The 14429-nt window shown below is 35.6% G+C and overlaps 1 protein-coding gene across 1 annotated transcript; it reads left to right on the forward strand.

Moving 5' to 3' along the window:
* Nucleotides 1-331: 331 nt before the first annotated feature.
* LOC131073810 (GEM-like protein 5) lies at nucleotides 332-810 on the forward strand. The gene is made up of 2 exons (XM_058010328.1): nucleotides 332-529; nucleotides 625-810. The coding sequence occupies exons 1-2, from the start codon at nucleotides 332-334 to the stop codon at nucleotides 808-810; spliced, it is 384 nt and encodes a 127-aa protein (XP_057866311.1).
* Nucleotides 811-14429: the final 13619 nt, after the last annotated feature.

Consider the following 14429-nt stretch of genomic DNA (forward strand, 5'->3'; position numbering starts at 1 on the left):
AAAATTTTGACGGAGGTTTCCGACGGAGAAGGTATATTGTGATCAAACTTGAATTTATTTTTTTAAAATGCCCGATTTCGTTGGAATTCCGACGATAATGCAACATTTGGTTTCGACAGAGAAGGAATTGGCAGTTACATTTGGGTTTTTTTAGAAAAAGTGCCCGTGTTCATCAAAATTCCAACGATCGTGTGCATTACTTAAAAAAAAAAAAAGACCAAGTCATTTCATAAATCCTGCTTCTTTACAAAATCCCGCCTCTCATTCGTCCCGCCTCTGTAGCAAACCTGTGGGTTTAATCATGGCGGGGAAGATCATTGGTGTGACAAACATGGTCGCAGCAGGGAACGGGGGCACGAAGTGCACACCCCACGAAAAATTAAGAAAAACCTACGCCTGTTATTTGTCAACTTCGACTAGTCCAGTGGGCGGAACCCTCTTCATTTCAACGCATAATGTTTCATTCTGCAGCGACTGCCAGCTTTCCTTGCTTCTTTCCTCAGGGAAAAAGCACTGGGCTTACTACAGAGTGAGTTAAATTAATCGCATCTCAAGCAACAGAAAGTAAATGTGCACCCATTTATTTCTATCAGATGACGGATTTGTCACTGGTTTTGCATGTAGGTGTTGATACCGGTGGCGAAGGTGAAGGCTGTGGAATCGTCGGTGAGCATGGATGATCCTGTGAAAAAGTATATTGAGGTGGTAACTGTGGACAATCACAAGTTCTGGTTTATGGGATTCATTAAATACCACAAAGCTCTGAATAGCCTGAGTTACTGTCTTTCATTGCTGGATGATGTTTACTGATTTTATGGGCATGTATGATATCATTTTTTCAGAGCCTTACCGGCATATTGACCGCTGGTTTTACCGGGGTGTGTAAGGAGCGGGTCCTATAATCACGGGCACAAAGTGCCAAGGGCTGGCACAATATAACTAGCGAGGACGACCAAAAGGGAGTCCAAAATGGGCTGTGTAAACGGTGACGCCCGGGCCTTCGTCAATAACATTAAGAGCTACGAACGGAGGAAGAAGTTCACCCGCAAAAAAATCTACGGACGAAGGAAGAAGTTCACTCGCAATAAGAGCTTCCTCTATGTTGTATATCCGATGTCACTGCCATGTCAGGCTAGAAGTGGCAATGGAGTATGATTCGGTGGAAGTGGAGGCAGACACTAGCCGACATTGATCAATCAGTCATTGGTGATGGGAGACATTATTTTAAATGGCTTGAAAAATTTCCAACTATTGCTAGATAGATCCTGCTTTGGTTTTCAAGAAGCCATTGGAGTGAAGTTGATTACGTCTTCTGGTGTTAGATAATTTGTATTTTCCTTATTGTAGGGAAGATAGGTTGTGTACTTCATATTTTAATGCTTATCTTGAAGGAGATCGGATGTGCGGTGGACATTTATTTCAAATTATTATTGTCTTGTATCGTGTTTATGTTAATATATGAATTTGCAGGTGCATGTAATGGTGCAAACTTTCAGTAGTAGATGTTGTTGTGGACAAATCTTTTACATATGTTTATTGTTCTATTCCAGTCTATATGAGAATTATGTAATTGTTAAAAAATTCCCATAAATAACAAAAAGGTCTTTTGAAAAGTTTATTAAATATTTAATAATGTTGGAAGTGTTATTGGGTTTTTGGTTTAGAGGTGAATGAGTCTATTTGGGATCAAGTATTTTGACGAGGCTAAGAGCAAGGCCCTAATATCAAAACAGTTCAAAATAGAGGAAGCTTGGATCACAACTCCAAGTGATTTGGCAAAATGATTAACCCTCAATTCTAGGCTCTTGATAGGTTTTTATCCTAAGACTTGTGCTCCAATATCAAGTAGATAAATGAATTTTATGGTTCTTTTCCTTTAGCATTGAGTATTCACCATTCCCATCATTGTGTTCCACGAAATGATATCTCTTTGAGGCATTCTGTCAAATAGCTCACCCGCTTCACGGATGCTTCCACATTTTGAAAACATATATACCACACTATTGAATCTCTATCCATCTTCGCTAGCTTCAACCACAACTATTCGCGTAAGCATCCCTTCCCGGTCGAGCGAACGAGTGCCTACCTAAAGGCCCTCCCAAGGTATCTTAGTTCGTGTTGTCTCGGGGCATATTAGGGGATCACAATGGGGATCACAATAGGGAACATGTAGGTAGGGGTCATCCCTCGATGAACATGAAAGAGGGAGGTGGACATAGTTCCCTGTGGGTTTAATCGTTGCAGGATGTAGGAATGGTTTAATCACTGCAGGAAAAAGGTAGGGTATAATCAACAAATTCATTGTTATACATATTCAAATATTTAGATTCAAATTTTATAATATATTTATCAGATTAATTGGCAATAGCAGAGATGGTGAGAGGTTTCTATAATATGATATGATCGATTTAAAAGAAGAATTTCTTACAAGACCTAAACTGTTGAACAATCCTACAATCATGTATTATTTAAACACTGCATTTTAAATAATGAACAATACAGTTAGCCTGAAACATATTAACACTACTTTCCATATTTAAAATATATCCTAATTAAGGGGATGGATGACCTAAATCTACGTGATCGAGTGCCATTATGTAAAATATATCCTAATTATGGATGCTGGTATATATGGTAGTGACAGAAAATCCTTGCTGCAGAACCGTGAGAGCACATATATACATCATGCATAAATATAAGAGGTATAGACTACATCAAGCACATATCATGAGCCAAAGGATCATATTCGAGAGTTGCTTCATCTCCAATCCTCTACATTTTTAAGATCCACAAATGGGGTTGAGGATAAGTCTTGTTTACTAATTAGCTTGGACTTATGCTTTGGGTTGCATCTATATGTGAGCAACCTAAAGGCATAATTTTCAATGCAATTTTTGAGAGGACTTGCTTCCACCTTGTGGTACTGGGAGGATAAAATGCACCAACTCACATTGGAAACCCTCTCCAGATACCATTTTGGAGTGCTTCAAAGTGTGTTCTATTTCAAAATATTTTTGACAGAGATGCATAGATGAGTTTCACAATTTACATAATAAGGTTTCATAGTGGCTCAACATGAGAGTTAGTTTTTGGAGTTCTTGTAGTTTGTAGATTACATTCAAGACAAGTTACTTGTCAATTATTTCATTAGGGGTGGAAAGCCCAAAATTTTAGTTTTCCTACACATGGCCAATCCAAATGACTTTAGGGTTGCTATGGCAAAGTCTCTTATGGAAAAGGAGGTACATGGGAGGACACAAGAGGCATGAGAGAAGTTTGCAACCTTGATTAAGGGACTAAAGTGTCCATAGGCCTCCCCATCCTTCAAAGGATAATTTAGACTTACTATATGATTTACAAAGAAAAACCCAATAGTATCAATATTAGGGACATAGGTCTACCAGAGCATAGTAGGGGCCATAGGGTAGTCACATTTGACCATCATAGACACAAGGATATTTTAGGTATGAGAGACTATAGGGCTATCAAGCTAGGCCTTCTATGACTCAAAAACCTTTTAGGGGAGAATCTAGTGTTTTTAGTAATTAGGATCTTCTAATTATGGTGGGGCCTAGCCAACATAGGTTTATATGAGAGGCACATGTTATGTATATGTTAGTATTAGACAGAGAGTGCCCACAAGGTTTTAGAGTAGGTGGACACCATGCTAGGATGTCAAAGTAGATAGTTGATATGTGGGTCTTTACCCTCCCAACCACTCAACATATACCACCATGGGTTTTTACCCTCCCAAACACACAAAGGTCAAAGGAAGATTCATTGCTGCAACACTCACTTTTTTTGACAGTCTTAAGCACTTAGGACAGTCACTCCTTTCGTGGCCATTCTTCTTCACACAACACTCTCTAACATTAATTATGATGATAGTGTACCTCCTTAAACCTTCCACCAACACCTAAATCAATACCAAACTCTTTCCCAATCTCGCTAATGGACTAATTAACTCAATTCACTGTGAAATTGTGACGGTCAATGCAAGGTTTAGGACAGTAGTAATTAGGATCTTCTAATTATTGTGGGACCTAGACAACATAGGGTTATATTAGACAGGGGTAAGTTCAATAGTGATTTCTCCTCTACAACCTTTGCCAGTCTGTGCGAAAATGAGAGCTTGACAACATTCTTTCGCTTTTAGCTAGCTAAATTTTTCAAGAATTTTATCTCTAGATTTAATATTTCTTTTCTTGCATGAATCTATTAATTTTGAGATAACAGATCTTGCCTTCATGAATTGATCCTAGTTTATCCCTTTAACCCTGATTTAATTTATTTAGAGTGTTTAGTTCCATTTTAATCCTTTCTTTTACAATTAAATATTATTAAAAAATTGTATTATTGTTCCAAATTTTGTGGATATTTAGGAGACACAAATAAAATATAAATGTAATCATTCCATATTTTTGTAGGAGATATTGGAATGAGACTAATAGGAAGAGTAGTAAACATGAGTCACAATGAGCACTTTAGAATAAATCTAAACATTATAAGGAAGAGTAGCTTGGAAAAATAGAAGCATAATTTATTTTCCAATATGCAAGATTATTACTTGGGAAAGAATCTTGAAAGAGGATTGAAAAGATTCCTTGAGCTAACATTGTCTCACTTATCCAAAATTATGAGGAAGGATTCATTAATGAAATGGTCATTAACAAGATGGAGAGAATAATAATTAGGAAGAGATAGATTTCACATGCTACTAGGTGACTAGATTGGAGAGAAACTAGAGGCAAATCATTTAGCTTGGCCATGACACAAAGTCTTAGAATAGATACCAACCTTGGTGAATGGAATGAAAATCCCAAACAATTAATGAGTGATGAGACAAGTAGAAGCATCTATAAATTTTGTTTTGAATAAAATAAAGAAAAAATGGGACTAAAACCAAGGGAAATGCACATGGAAAGGATATGATGAAAATCAAAATAAATAGTTTGAAGATAATATTAGTTACCTAAAGGATATTCCACTTGATTATTTGGTATATTATAACTATTTTGACAAATTTTGAAACCATTAGAGGTACCTTTTGCTTCTGTAGATGAGGCATTCATTCATGTTGAAGTTGTGATAGCTTATTTGCCTCATTATAGACAACAAATTATCCATACGAATTATCATATATACTTGTAACCTCCATCCCAAACCACCTATTTCACTCTTCTTCCTTTGTGTACCTCTTTTATTCTTCCATTACCTCTTCGCTTACCTAAATTCAATCCAAAACATAGCGTATATAGCATCAAAAAAATTCCATATTTGATTAATATTATCCACAACATATTGAAAAGACAAATACCACACTTACTGTGTCATCAACCAAAAATAATTTACTTACATATTCAAAGGGTTCAATAATGGAGAAACATCCATGCGGTGCTCTACACATGTCCTTGAAGGTTCAAGAAATACTTATCCTCTATTGGTCCAAACTTTAAATCACTTTCCATGCATGAAAATAATTGCAACCATACACAATTTCCCACCTAATAGATTCTCTCAAACTAGTTTACTATCTTAACATAGGGTCAAGGAAAAGCGGGCCAAAATAGGAATCCAAGTGTCTTAAAAGCCTTCAAGACCATAGTGGTGAGGATTGAATTTCTTTCTTTAGTGGTATCTTTCTCTAGATTAATTAGTTGGGGATTCTATTAGGACCTTTTCCTAATTAAAAAAAATATATAAAGATTACATCCCTAAATATTGCATTCATAATAGAATAAATTTCTGCAATATTGAGACTAAATTCATATTAGATTTATAGTGATGAATAAAGAAATATTTAATATTATCAAAAAATTGATGTTTTCTTTCTCCCAACCATCATTGGATATTGGGTGATCTTTGAGGCATTATGTCAAATAGTTCATGTGCCTTATCTAAGCTAACATATTTTGCATGCATGTGTACCTGGGCAGTTGCACTGCAAAATCTATACTCACTAATCACATTTGGTTGGAAGTTTCTAAATCCATTTCAAACACATGATCTTGTGCATATCCTGCAATCATAGCATTCCATTAGATCGTGTTTCTTTGATGCATCTCACTAAACAGTTCATGCGCTTTCATGTCTATACTTCCACATTTTCCAAACATGTCAAACAGAGCATTTCCAACCGTAAGCATCTGATATTAATTGCCCTTACCTTCTACTTTGATGGAAGCCCATACTCTGTTCCAAAGCTCCCATTTTGGCACAGGTAGAGAGTACGTTGGCAAATAAAACTGATCGAAATGGAAATCTATTTGTTGCATTGACTGCATTGTGAGGACGCTTATGTATTTCATCGACAGCATAAAGCAGGAAAGGACATGAGAATATCTCCTCGGGGAGGTATTCTATGACAGCTGCGAGGTAGATGAGAGTTTCTTATGCCATTTGCTTTGTTCTATGCAGTCAAACGCGATAACACTGTTTGAATTCAAATGCTAATGGTGATTGTCTTTTTAACAGAAACAGACGGGAAGGGACGTCAAGGGAAGGAATGGGCCCACAACACACCTAAGCAGTCAAAGCTTAGTGTATGTTGTTTAAGGCTGCCCCCTTAAGACATCATAATTGATTGGCTCTTCACTCCTAAGACCTTCAAAAGTCTTTAATGGCTTCATTGAGTCCTTTTGTCTTCCAAATACACCTGCACCAACTTGAATTCTCCTTCAATGCTTGATTTCTTGTTCACTTGGAATTGAATTGATTTTATAACTAAGAGATCACTTGAATTGTAGGTAGACCCCTTCAAATGACAGGGTAGGCTTCCTTTTATACCTTATATATGTCTTGAAAGCATTTTATCCTGATGGCTTTAAAATATTCTCTTCTATCTGGTATTGGTGGAGTAGAGGTTGCATTGCATCGTCCTAGGATACATATTTCCGCAGTTACAACACAAGTTAAATGTATCCTAGGTCAACGCAAAGCAACCTCTGCTCCAGAGATCACCAAAAAATAGAGAAAGAACTTTAATTTAATGCCATCAAGATAAAAGTCTTTAATCAAGATAGATAAATGGTATGCAACTAGATCTATTTGGAATGCATTACCCAAACACCGCAATCAATCAGTCACCTTTGAAAAGAAAGTGGTATGATGAAATATTTAGACATAAAATAGATGAAATGCACTCCATACTATTGCTGCACAATATTTTGGTCGATGATATTTTTAAAATAGTAAAGGAAGGTGTATGGAACAACCAAATTCTGATCATTATAAACAATGAATATTTTAAGATCCTTTTATGATATGTAAGTTGAGAATATTTTATGAAAGGTCCCTAAATGAATACACTTTAAACTGATTTTAATATACCTTGAAGTGTGCAATATGGAAGGTTTGTATTCTTAATCTCCTGCCCAATTCTTAATTTAAAAGATGATATATTTATTAAATATCTTTATTAACTTGATTTCTCCTTCAATTCTTGATGAATGCTTGATTGCATGTTCACTTGGAATTGAATTGATTTTATAATTAAGAGATCACTTGAATTGTAGGTAAACCCCTTCAAATGACAGGGTAGGCTTCCTTTTATACCTAATATATGTCTTGAAAACATTTTATCGTGATGGCTTTAAATTAAAGTACTTTCTCTTCTATCTAGTATTGGTAGAGCAGAGGTTGCATTGCATCGTCCTAGGATACATATTTCTACAGATACAACACAAGTTAAATGTATCCCAGGTCGATGCAAAGCAACCTTTGCTCCAGAGATCACCAAAAAATAGAGAAAGAACTTTAATTTAATGCCATCAGGATAAAATTCTTTAATCAAGACAGATAAAATTTGAGTTTGATTGTCATCATTTACTTTGCCAAATTCTTCACACGTAACTCCTGAATCAATTTCCTACTCACAAGAATTTTATTATGTCTCAAATATAGGGAAACAGAAGGTTTCAAATAGAAAAATTGTACATGCAACTAAATCCATTGACTAACTAGAAGAACAAAATTAAGAAACGGTTTGATCATCTGAGAGATGTTGTAGACTTGCAACTCACCAGCTAAGTTTTTGCGGGTAAGAATTTTTTTTGTTTTGGTTATGGTTGTGGTGTTTATAGGGAGACATTTACAAATTTATATCTATTTTCACTATTTAATGGTTTATGGGTTTGTAATGGTAATTTAATGTTCTTTCATATTTTTGTATATATTCTTTATAATAGCCTATTATATTGATTTGTTCTATTATGCATAATGGTGTGGGTCAGACGACTTTGCCGTCGGTGCATGAAAGCATTGAACGAGTTCTACTTTTAAAAATTACATGAAACATTTTTAATTTATTTGATTCAGTGTTATTTGCAAAAAATGATTATCAATGATGTTTCCTTTATCCAAGAATTGTCTAGGATCTTTCCATCAGATAATATGTAACATCGAATGACTAAATCTTTTCATTACAAATGCTTATTTAATTTAATTATTATCTGAGTGTGAATTAAAATTTATATCTGTATGGAAGAAGAACATACAAGTTGAAGAGTCATGTGCAAGCAAATTTTGTAAAAGAAAGCAAGCAGGCATTATCTTGAATGACATGGAAACAAGCTCATCAGCTACCTAGAAGAGAGCAATTGGAGAATGGCAAAGGAAATTGTTTATGGGTGATAAATAGATAGATAGTATGCAATACAAACAAACAATGTCTTGAGTGTCTGATGTGACGTCTCTAATTTATGTCCGGAGAGACTAACTGGTTTTGGAGTTCTTGCAAAACCTATTGGGCCACGCTTGGAGGAAATCAATGTGTTCATGCAAGGAGCACCTTTTTTCTATTATGAGAATGATACTTTTGTACCGAGGGATATTTGGAAGTCAATATCCAAAAATTTCTATAGTGTGGAACCAGAGTTGGCAAACTCGAAGTAATTTTCAGCTTTCAGAAGACCAAGAGGCTATGTACACAATCTCCCAATAGAAGGGCAATTTCAAGCATTACCTCTCCCGCCCATGACTATTCAAGAAGCACTTCCTCAGACAAAGGACTATTGGCCTCCATGGGATCAAAGAAAAAAATTGAAGCATAGACTCTAGACGATGTGGTGGTGTCCTTCGTGAAGAACTCTGCACTATAATTGAAAATTCACGAGGGAAACTGCAAGATAGTGAAGAGAAATACAATCTTGAAAAGTGGGAAGAATGGATCTTGGTTTGGGTGGGGCCAAGTCAGGTGGCTCCTCTAGAGGTTGACGAGATAGAAATCATATTAGGATTTGAAAAAGATCACACTCGTGGAACTTCATGTGCGAGTGATCGATTGTGGTGTTTGGGTAATGCATTCCAAATAGATACAGTTGCATTCCAAATGGGTAATGTCTTGATTAAAGACTTTTATCTTGATGGAATGCAACTATATCTATTTGGAATGCATTACCCAAACACCGCAATCGATCACTCGCACATGAAGTTCCACGAGTGTGATCTTTTTCAAATCCTAATATGATTTCTATCTTGTCAACCTCTAAAGGAGCCACCTGACTTGGCCCCACCCAAACCAAGATCCATTCTTCCCACTTTTCAAGATTGTATTTCTCTTCACTATCTTGCAGTTTCCCTTGTGAATTTTCAATTATAGTGTAGAGTTCTTCACGAAGGACACCACCACATCATCTAGAGTCTATGCTTTAATTTTTTTCTTTGATCCCATGGAGGCCAATAGTCATTTGTTTGAGGAAGTGCTTCCTGAATAGTCATGGGGGGGAGAGGTAATTCTTGAAATCGCTCTTCTATTGGGAGATTGTGTACATAACCTCTTGGTCTTCTGAAAACTGAAAATTACTTCGAGTCTGCCAACTCTGGTTCCACACTATAGAAATTTTTGGATATTGACTTCCAAATATCCCTCGGTGCAAAAGTATCATTCTCATAATAGAAAAAAGGTGCTCCTTGCATGAACATATTGATTTCCTCCAAGCATGGCCCAATAGGTTTTGCAGGAACTCCAAAACCAGTTAGTCCCTCCGGACATAAATTAGAGACGTCACATCAGACACTCCAGACATTGTTTGTTTGTATTGCATACTATCTATCTATTTATCACCCTTAAACACTTTCCGCTGCCATTCTCCAATTACTCTCTTCTAGGCAGTTGATGAGCTTGTTTCCATGTTATTCAAGATAATGTCTGCTTGCTTTCTTTTACAAAATTTGCTTGCACATGACTCTTCAACTTGTATGTTCTACTTCTGTACAGATATAAATTTTAATTCACGCTCAGATAATAATTAAATTAAATAAGCATTTGTAAAGAAAAAATTTAGTCATTCGATGTTACATATTATCTGACAGAAAGATCCTAGACAATTCTTGGAGAAAGGAAACATCATTGATAATCATTTTTTGCAAATAACACTGAATCAAATAAATTAAAATGTTTAATGCAATTTTTAAAAATAGAACTCGTTCAATGCTTTCATTCACTGACGGCAAAGCCGTTTGACCCACATCATCTCTCGCCGTCGGAATTCTGATGACAACTAATGGAACGTCCGACGAGGATGCTATGCATCCGACGACACTCCTCTGTCAGAATTTTATCCTTTGGAGTCGGAATTCTGATGATAGACCGAGATCGCGACGGTATTCTTTCGGGGTATGAGCATCCATGGCGGCCATTGAAAAGGTTCGAGGTGATGTCGGAATTGCGATGACCACAAGGATAGTCGGAACTTCCGACACAAAGTTTTCGACGGCTTTTTTTGTCGATAGTGCGACGAAATTGGGTCGGAATTCCGACGATTTATCGTCAAAATTTTGACCCGAATGTACTAGTGTAGCCGACTCCAAATTCTAATGGGGGCACGAAATGGCAAGTATCTTGGGAGAGTTACTATCTCTCTTGCACAAATATTATCCCCCTTTCGAAGGTGAATCGGGTAGCCTCTATCTTATAGTTCTTAGTCAGGAATTTCATTTGAAATTACCCCTTGAAGTCAGGCAAGCATGATTAAGGCCTATAGCTCGACAAGGTACCAAAACAAGCTATAGTCACGTAAACGTGATTGAGACTGTGAGGCCCTACAAAATGCTCGATATGAGAGATCTCAAAGAGAAAATTCAAATAATCCTGTCCTCTGAGAATTTAATCACCAGAGGCCTATTTATTATAGTGAGTTGGAATGCTCAGGTATAGTTGTACTCACTTGGGTCGTTCTCACAGGGTGATTACTTTTTTCCACTGTGACAGGACCGCTAAACGTACACACAAATATAAAATTTAGAAAAAGCTTCGAGGATCTAGATTTCTGATTGTCTGTGTAGACAAAAGCATACTCTCCTACCTCTTAGATTTTTATGAAAACACAAAAGACAGATTTGTTCATTAACCAAATAGCAATTTAAGTGCCTAAAAATGAATTTAAAGAATACACAATGTTCACTTGAATCCTTTCAGGCAACCAACAAAAATAATGAATCACTAGTCATATTGTTTTTGTGCAACAAGCGTTCTGCAATAAACTAGTTAGGCTGTCAAATTCTCTCAAGCAAACAGACAACAAGCCAAGGTCAGCATTAGTACCATAAAAATTCAACAAGAAAAACCCTAAAAACGCAGTCTGTTTTTAATACAAAAATCCAAAATATTGTACAAGTATTCTCACCGAGTCGTACGATAATTTGTGACGGACCGTACGATATATGTAGTTTGTCGTTTGGGCCTCTGTGAAAACTTGTACAAGTTTTTGCAGAAACTGTACGAAAAAAATCCGAAAAAATAAATCTGAAAAATAAAAGAAAGTTAATCTGCAAGGACGAAAGATGTAGTCTTCTGCCCCACGGTGGGTGCCAAAAATGTGTGTGAAAAGTGGATAAGTATCTGCAAGCTATAAGACACAACACTTCAATTAAGTCATTGCATGCATGGTTAGACAAATATAATCATGAATATAAAAACCATAACAAATCAACCTATTGCCTTCTAAAAGATGCGAGTATAGACTTGCTCTTAGATTTTATAAGCAATACCAGTGACTAGACTACACCAAGATGAAGGATTTAATCTATATGAGTACAAGAATAAGCTAAATGGATGCAAGATTAAGCTAGATGAATGAAAGATTAAGCTAGATGAATGAATATTAAACTAGATGAAATCAAGCAATCATAATTAAACTAAATATGCAAAAAGCTAAACTAAGATGCAATAATCTCAAAGCAAAATATCTTCAATGACTCCAGAGCAAAAACTGCATAATAACAATAAATCTCCAGTGTCTTTTGAATGAGAGACGAAGGCTGAATTTATAGAGACTCAAAAGAGAGACCAACGGTCAAGATCGATTAGCAATGAGCGGTTGACATTATTCAAGAAAAAACACAATTTAGGATTATTGAAATAGTTGAGAGATCAGATTCAGTTAATCTTGAGATAGATTTTAATTATAGCTTGATTGAATGCATTCAAATTATACGTCTGAGTTTGCATTGGAGATAAATTTAGTTGATTTCATGCACTTGAGATAAAATTTAGTCAATTCCATGCACATTTATTTCAATTTGCTCAAGATTTTTATTTATAAAAAGGTTTTTTAATGCAACTGAACTTATTTTCTCAAAAGCTTTGAGCTTTAATGTTAGAGAAAATGATTAATTCAATTTAATTATTTTTTTATTTCTCGAGTTATCTCAATTTTAGAAAAAGAAATATCTTAAGTTTGATTTCTTTTCTCAATTTAATTATTTTCTTTTGTTTTCAATTTAACTCTTTCTTTTGCAAATTAATTACTCTTTTAGTGATAAATCCCTCTTTGTAAATTAATTCTCTTTTTTTGTAAATCAATTCCTTTTCTATGATTAAATGGCAAATTTATTTATTAATTAAATATGCTAGGATATTTAATTAAATAAATAGGATAATTGATCAAAATGATTTACTTGGAATGATTTAATTTATTCTTAATAAATATTTAATTAATGTTGAGTGATTTATTTGTCATTTGACATTAATGATTAAGAATTAATTAATTAGGTATTCAAGGTTGATTTAATTGCATTTGGTTAGGACCTTAGTGATGTTGTCGAGATTAGAGGCCCATGGTTTAGATGACCATATTTAGGGTATTACAATTAGGACTTCAACTGGTAAAAGACTAACAGTCTTATATTTCGACAATCGGTACGTAAAAATCATGAAGATTGAGATGATGCAGTTTTGAAGCAGCATTGAAGACTATCAGTTGACGATATCTTCGTGACCGCACATGTTGATTCGATTAGGTGAATGAGATTTGTTTGATAGAACATATTAGTGGATGCAGACTTAACCGGTAGTGATAAAAATCACTCAGATCGGTAAAACGGCACAAAATTGGATTTGTTATGTCAGTGGCCGACATAACTAAAGCATACAATGCAAGAATGTCTAGATACATTGAACTTAGGAAATTGTAACAAGGTTCTAGCCGACCTTATGATGCTTTTAAATGTGTGATGAGCTATGAAAGGATATATATATGAGCTTGATAGTGTAAAATATGATGAGTGAATTTTATATTTCTGATAGTGCGATGATCAGAGGAGTTGAGAGATGAAGTCTATGTGATGTAATATTCTGAAGTGGATCTTATGAGACACTGAAGGTGTTATACTAAGATCATTTGTACTTGTTCTCTCCCTAAAAGTTGCAGCAAGAAAATCCTCTTACAAGGTCACTCCTAGCAGGGTATAGTCAGGTCCTAATAGGTCTGATCATTAAATCCTCTAACCAGGTGACATAATAACTTGTGTTTACAAATCCAGTAACTTGGGTAGATTCTGTTAGGATAACCGGTGAACAACTTAGAGGGGGGGGTGAATCAGTTGTTAACAGATTATATCAATTAATCCACTTAATAACCTTAAACCAGAGCATATAAACATTAAGTAATGAAATAGCAGAAACAGATACTGGTAAGCAATGAAACTTAACAATAAAGCAGATAATCAACACAATGCAACCATACCACATAACACCATGATTTGAACATGGAAAACCTAGAAAGGGAAAAACCACAGTGGGAAGCCTACCCACATTCAGATGATACTTCTGCAGAAAGTGTGTGATACAATGAGGGGCCTGCACATGCAGGAAGGCACACTACCTAGAGCGTACTGCTCATTACAAAAGAGTCTCACTGACTACAGAGAGGTTATAACCACCTCAAGATAAATGGACAAAAAACTAGAGTAATGAACTGCTAGAGATAGCATGTACCATGCCTAATTACAGTCTCGGTTAAGCTCAATATCGGAGGCCTTTAACCTCTTCCTTAATCCCAATTAGATCACCTATGATCAACCAAATCTCCTTCGCATATAATATTGCATTTCAAGACCACGACACTTATTCCCCATCATCTACAATGAGATCTTACATTATTTTATACCAACCCTAAGGTCTAAACCGATTAGGTCGGCCACCTAAAATA

Source organism: Cryptomeria japonica, chromosome 9 (assembly GCF_030272615.1).
Source record: "Cryptomeria japonica chromosome 9, Sugi_1.0, whole genome shotgun sequence".
NCBI lineage: Eukaryota > Viridiplantae > Streptophyta > Pinopsida > Cupressales > Cupressaceae > Cryptomeria > Cryptomeria japonica.

Excerpts from the sequence above, each read along its gene's own strand:
- LOC131073810 (XM_058010328.1), top strand. The coding sequence starts at position 332 with ATGGTCGCAGCAGGGAACGGGGGCACGAAGTGCACACCCCACGAAAAA. Across the intron at positions 530-624 it reads AGCACTGGGCTTACTACAGA|GTGTTGATACCGGTGGCGAA; the intron begins GTGAGTTAAATT and ends TTTTGCATGTAG.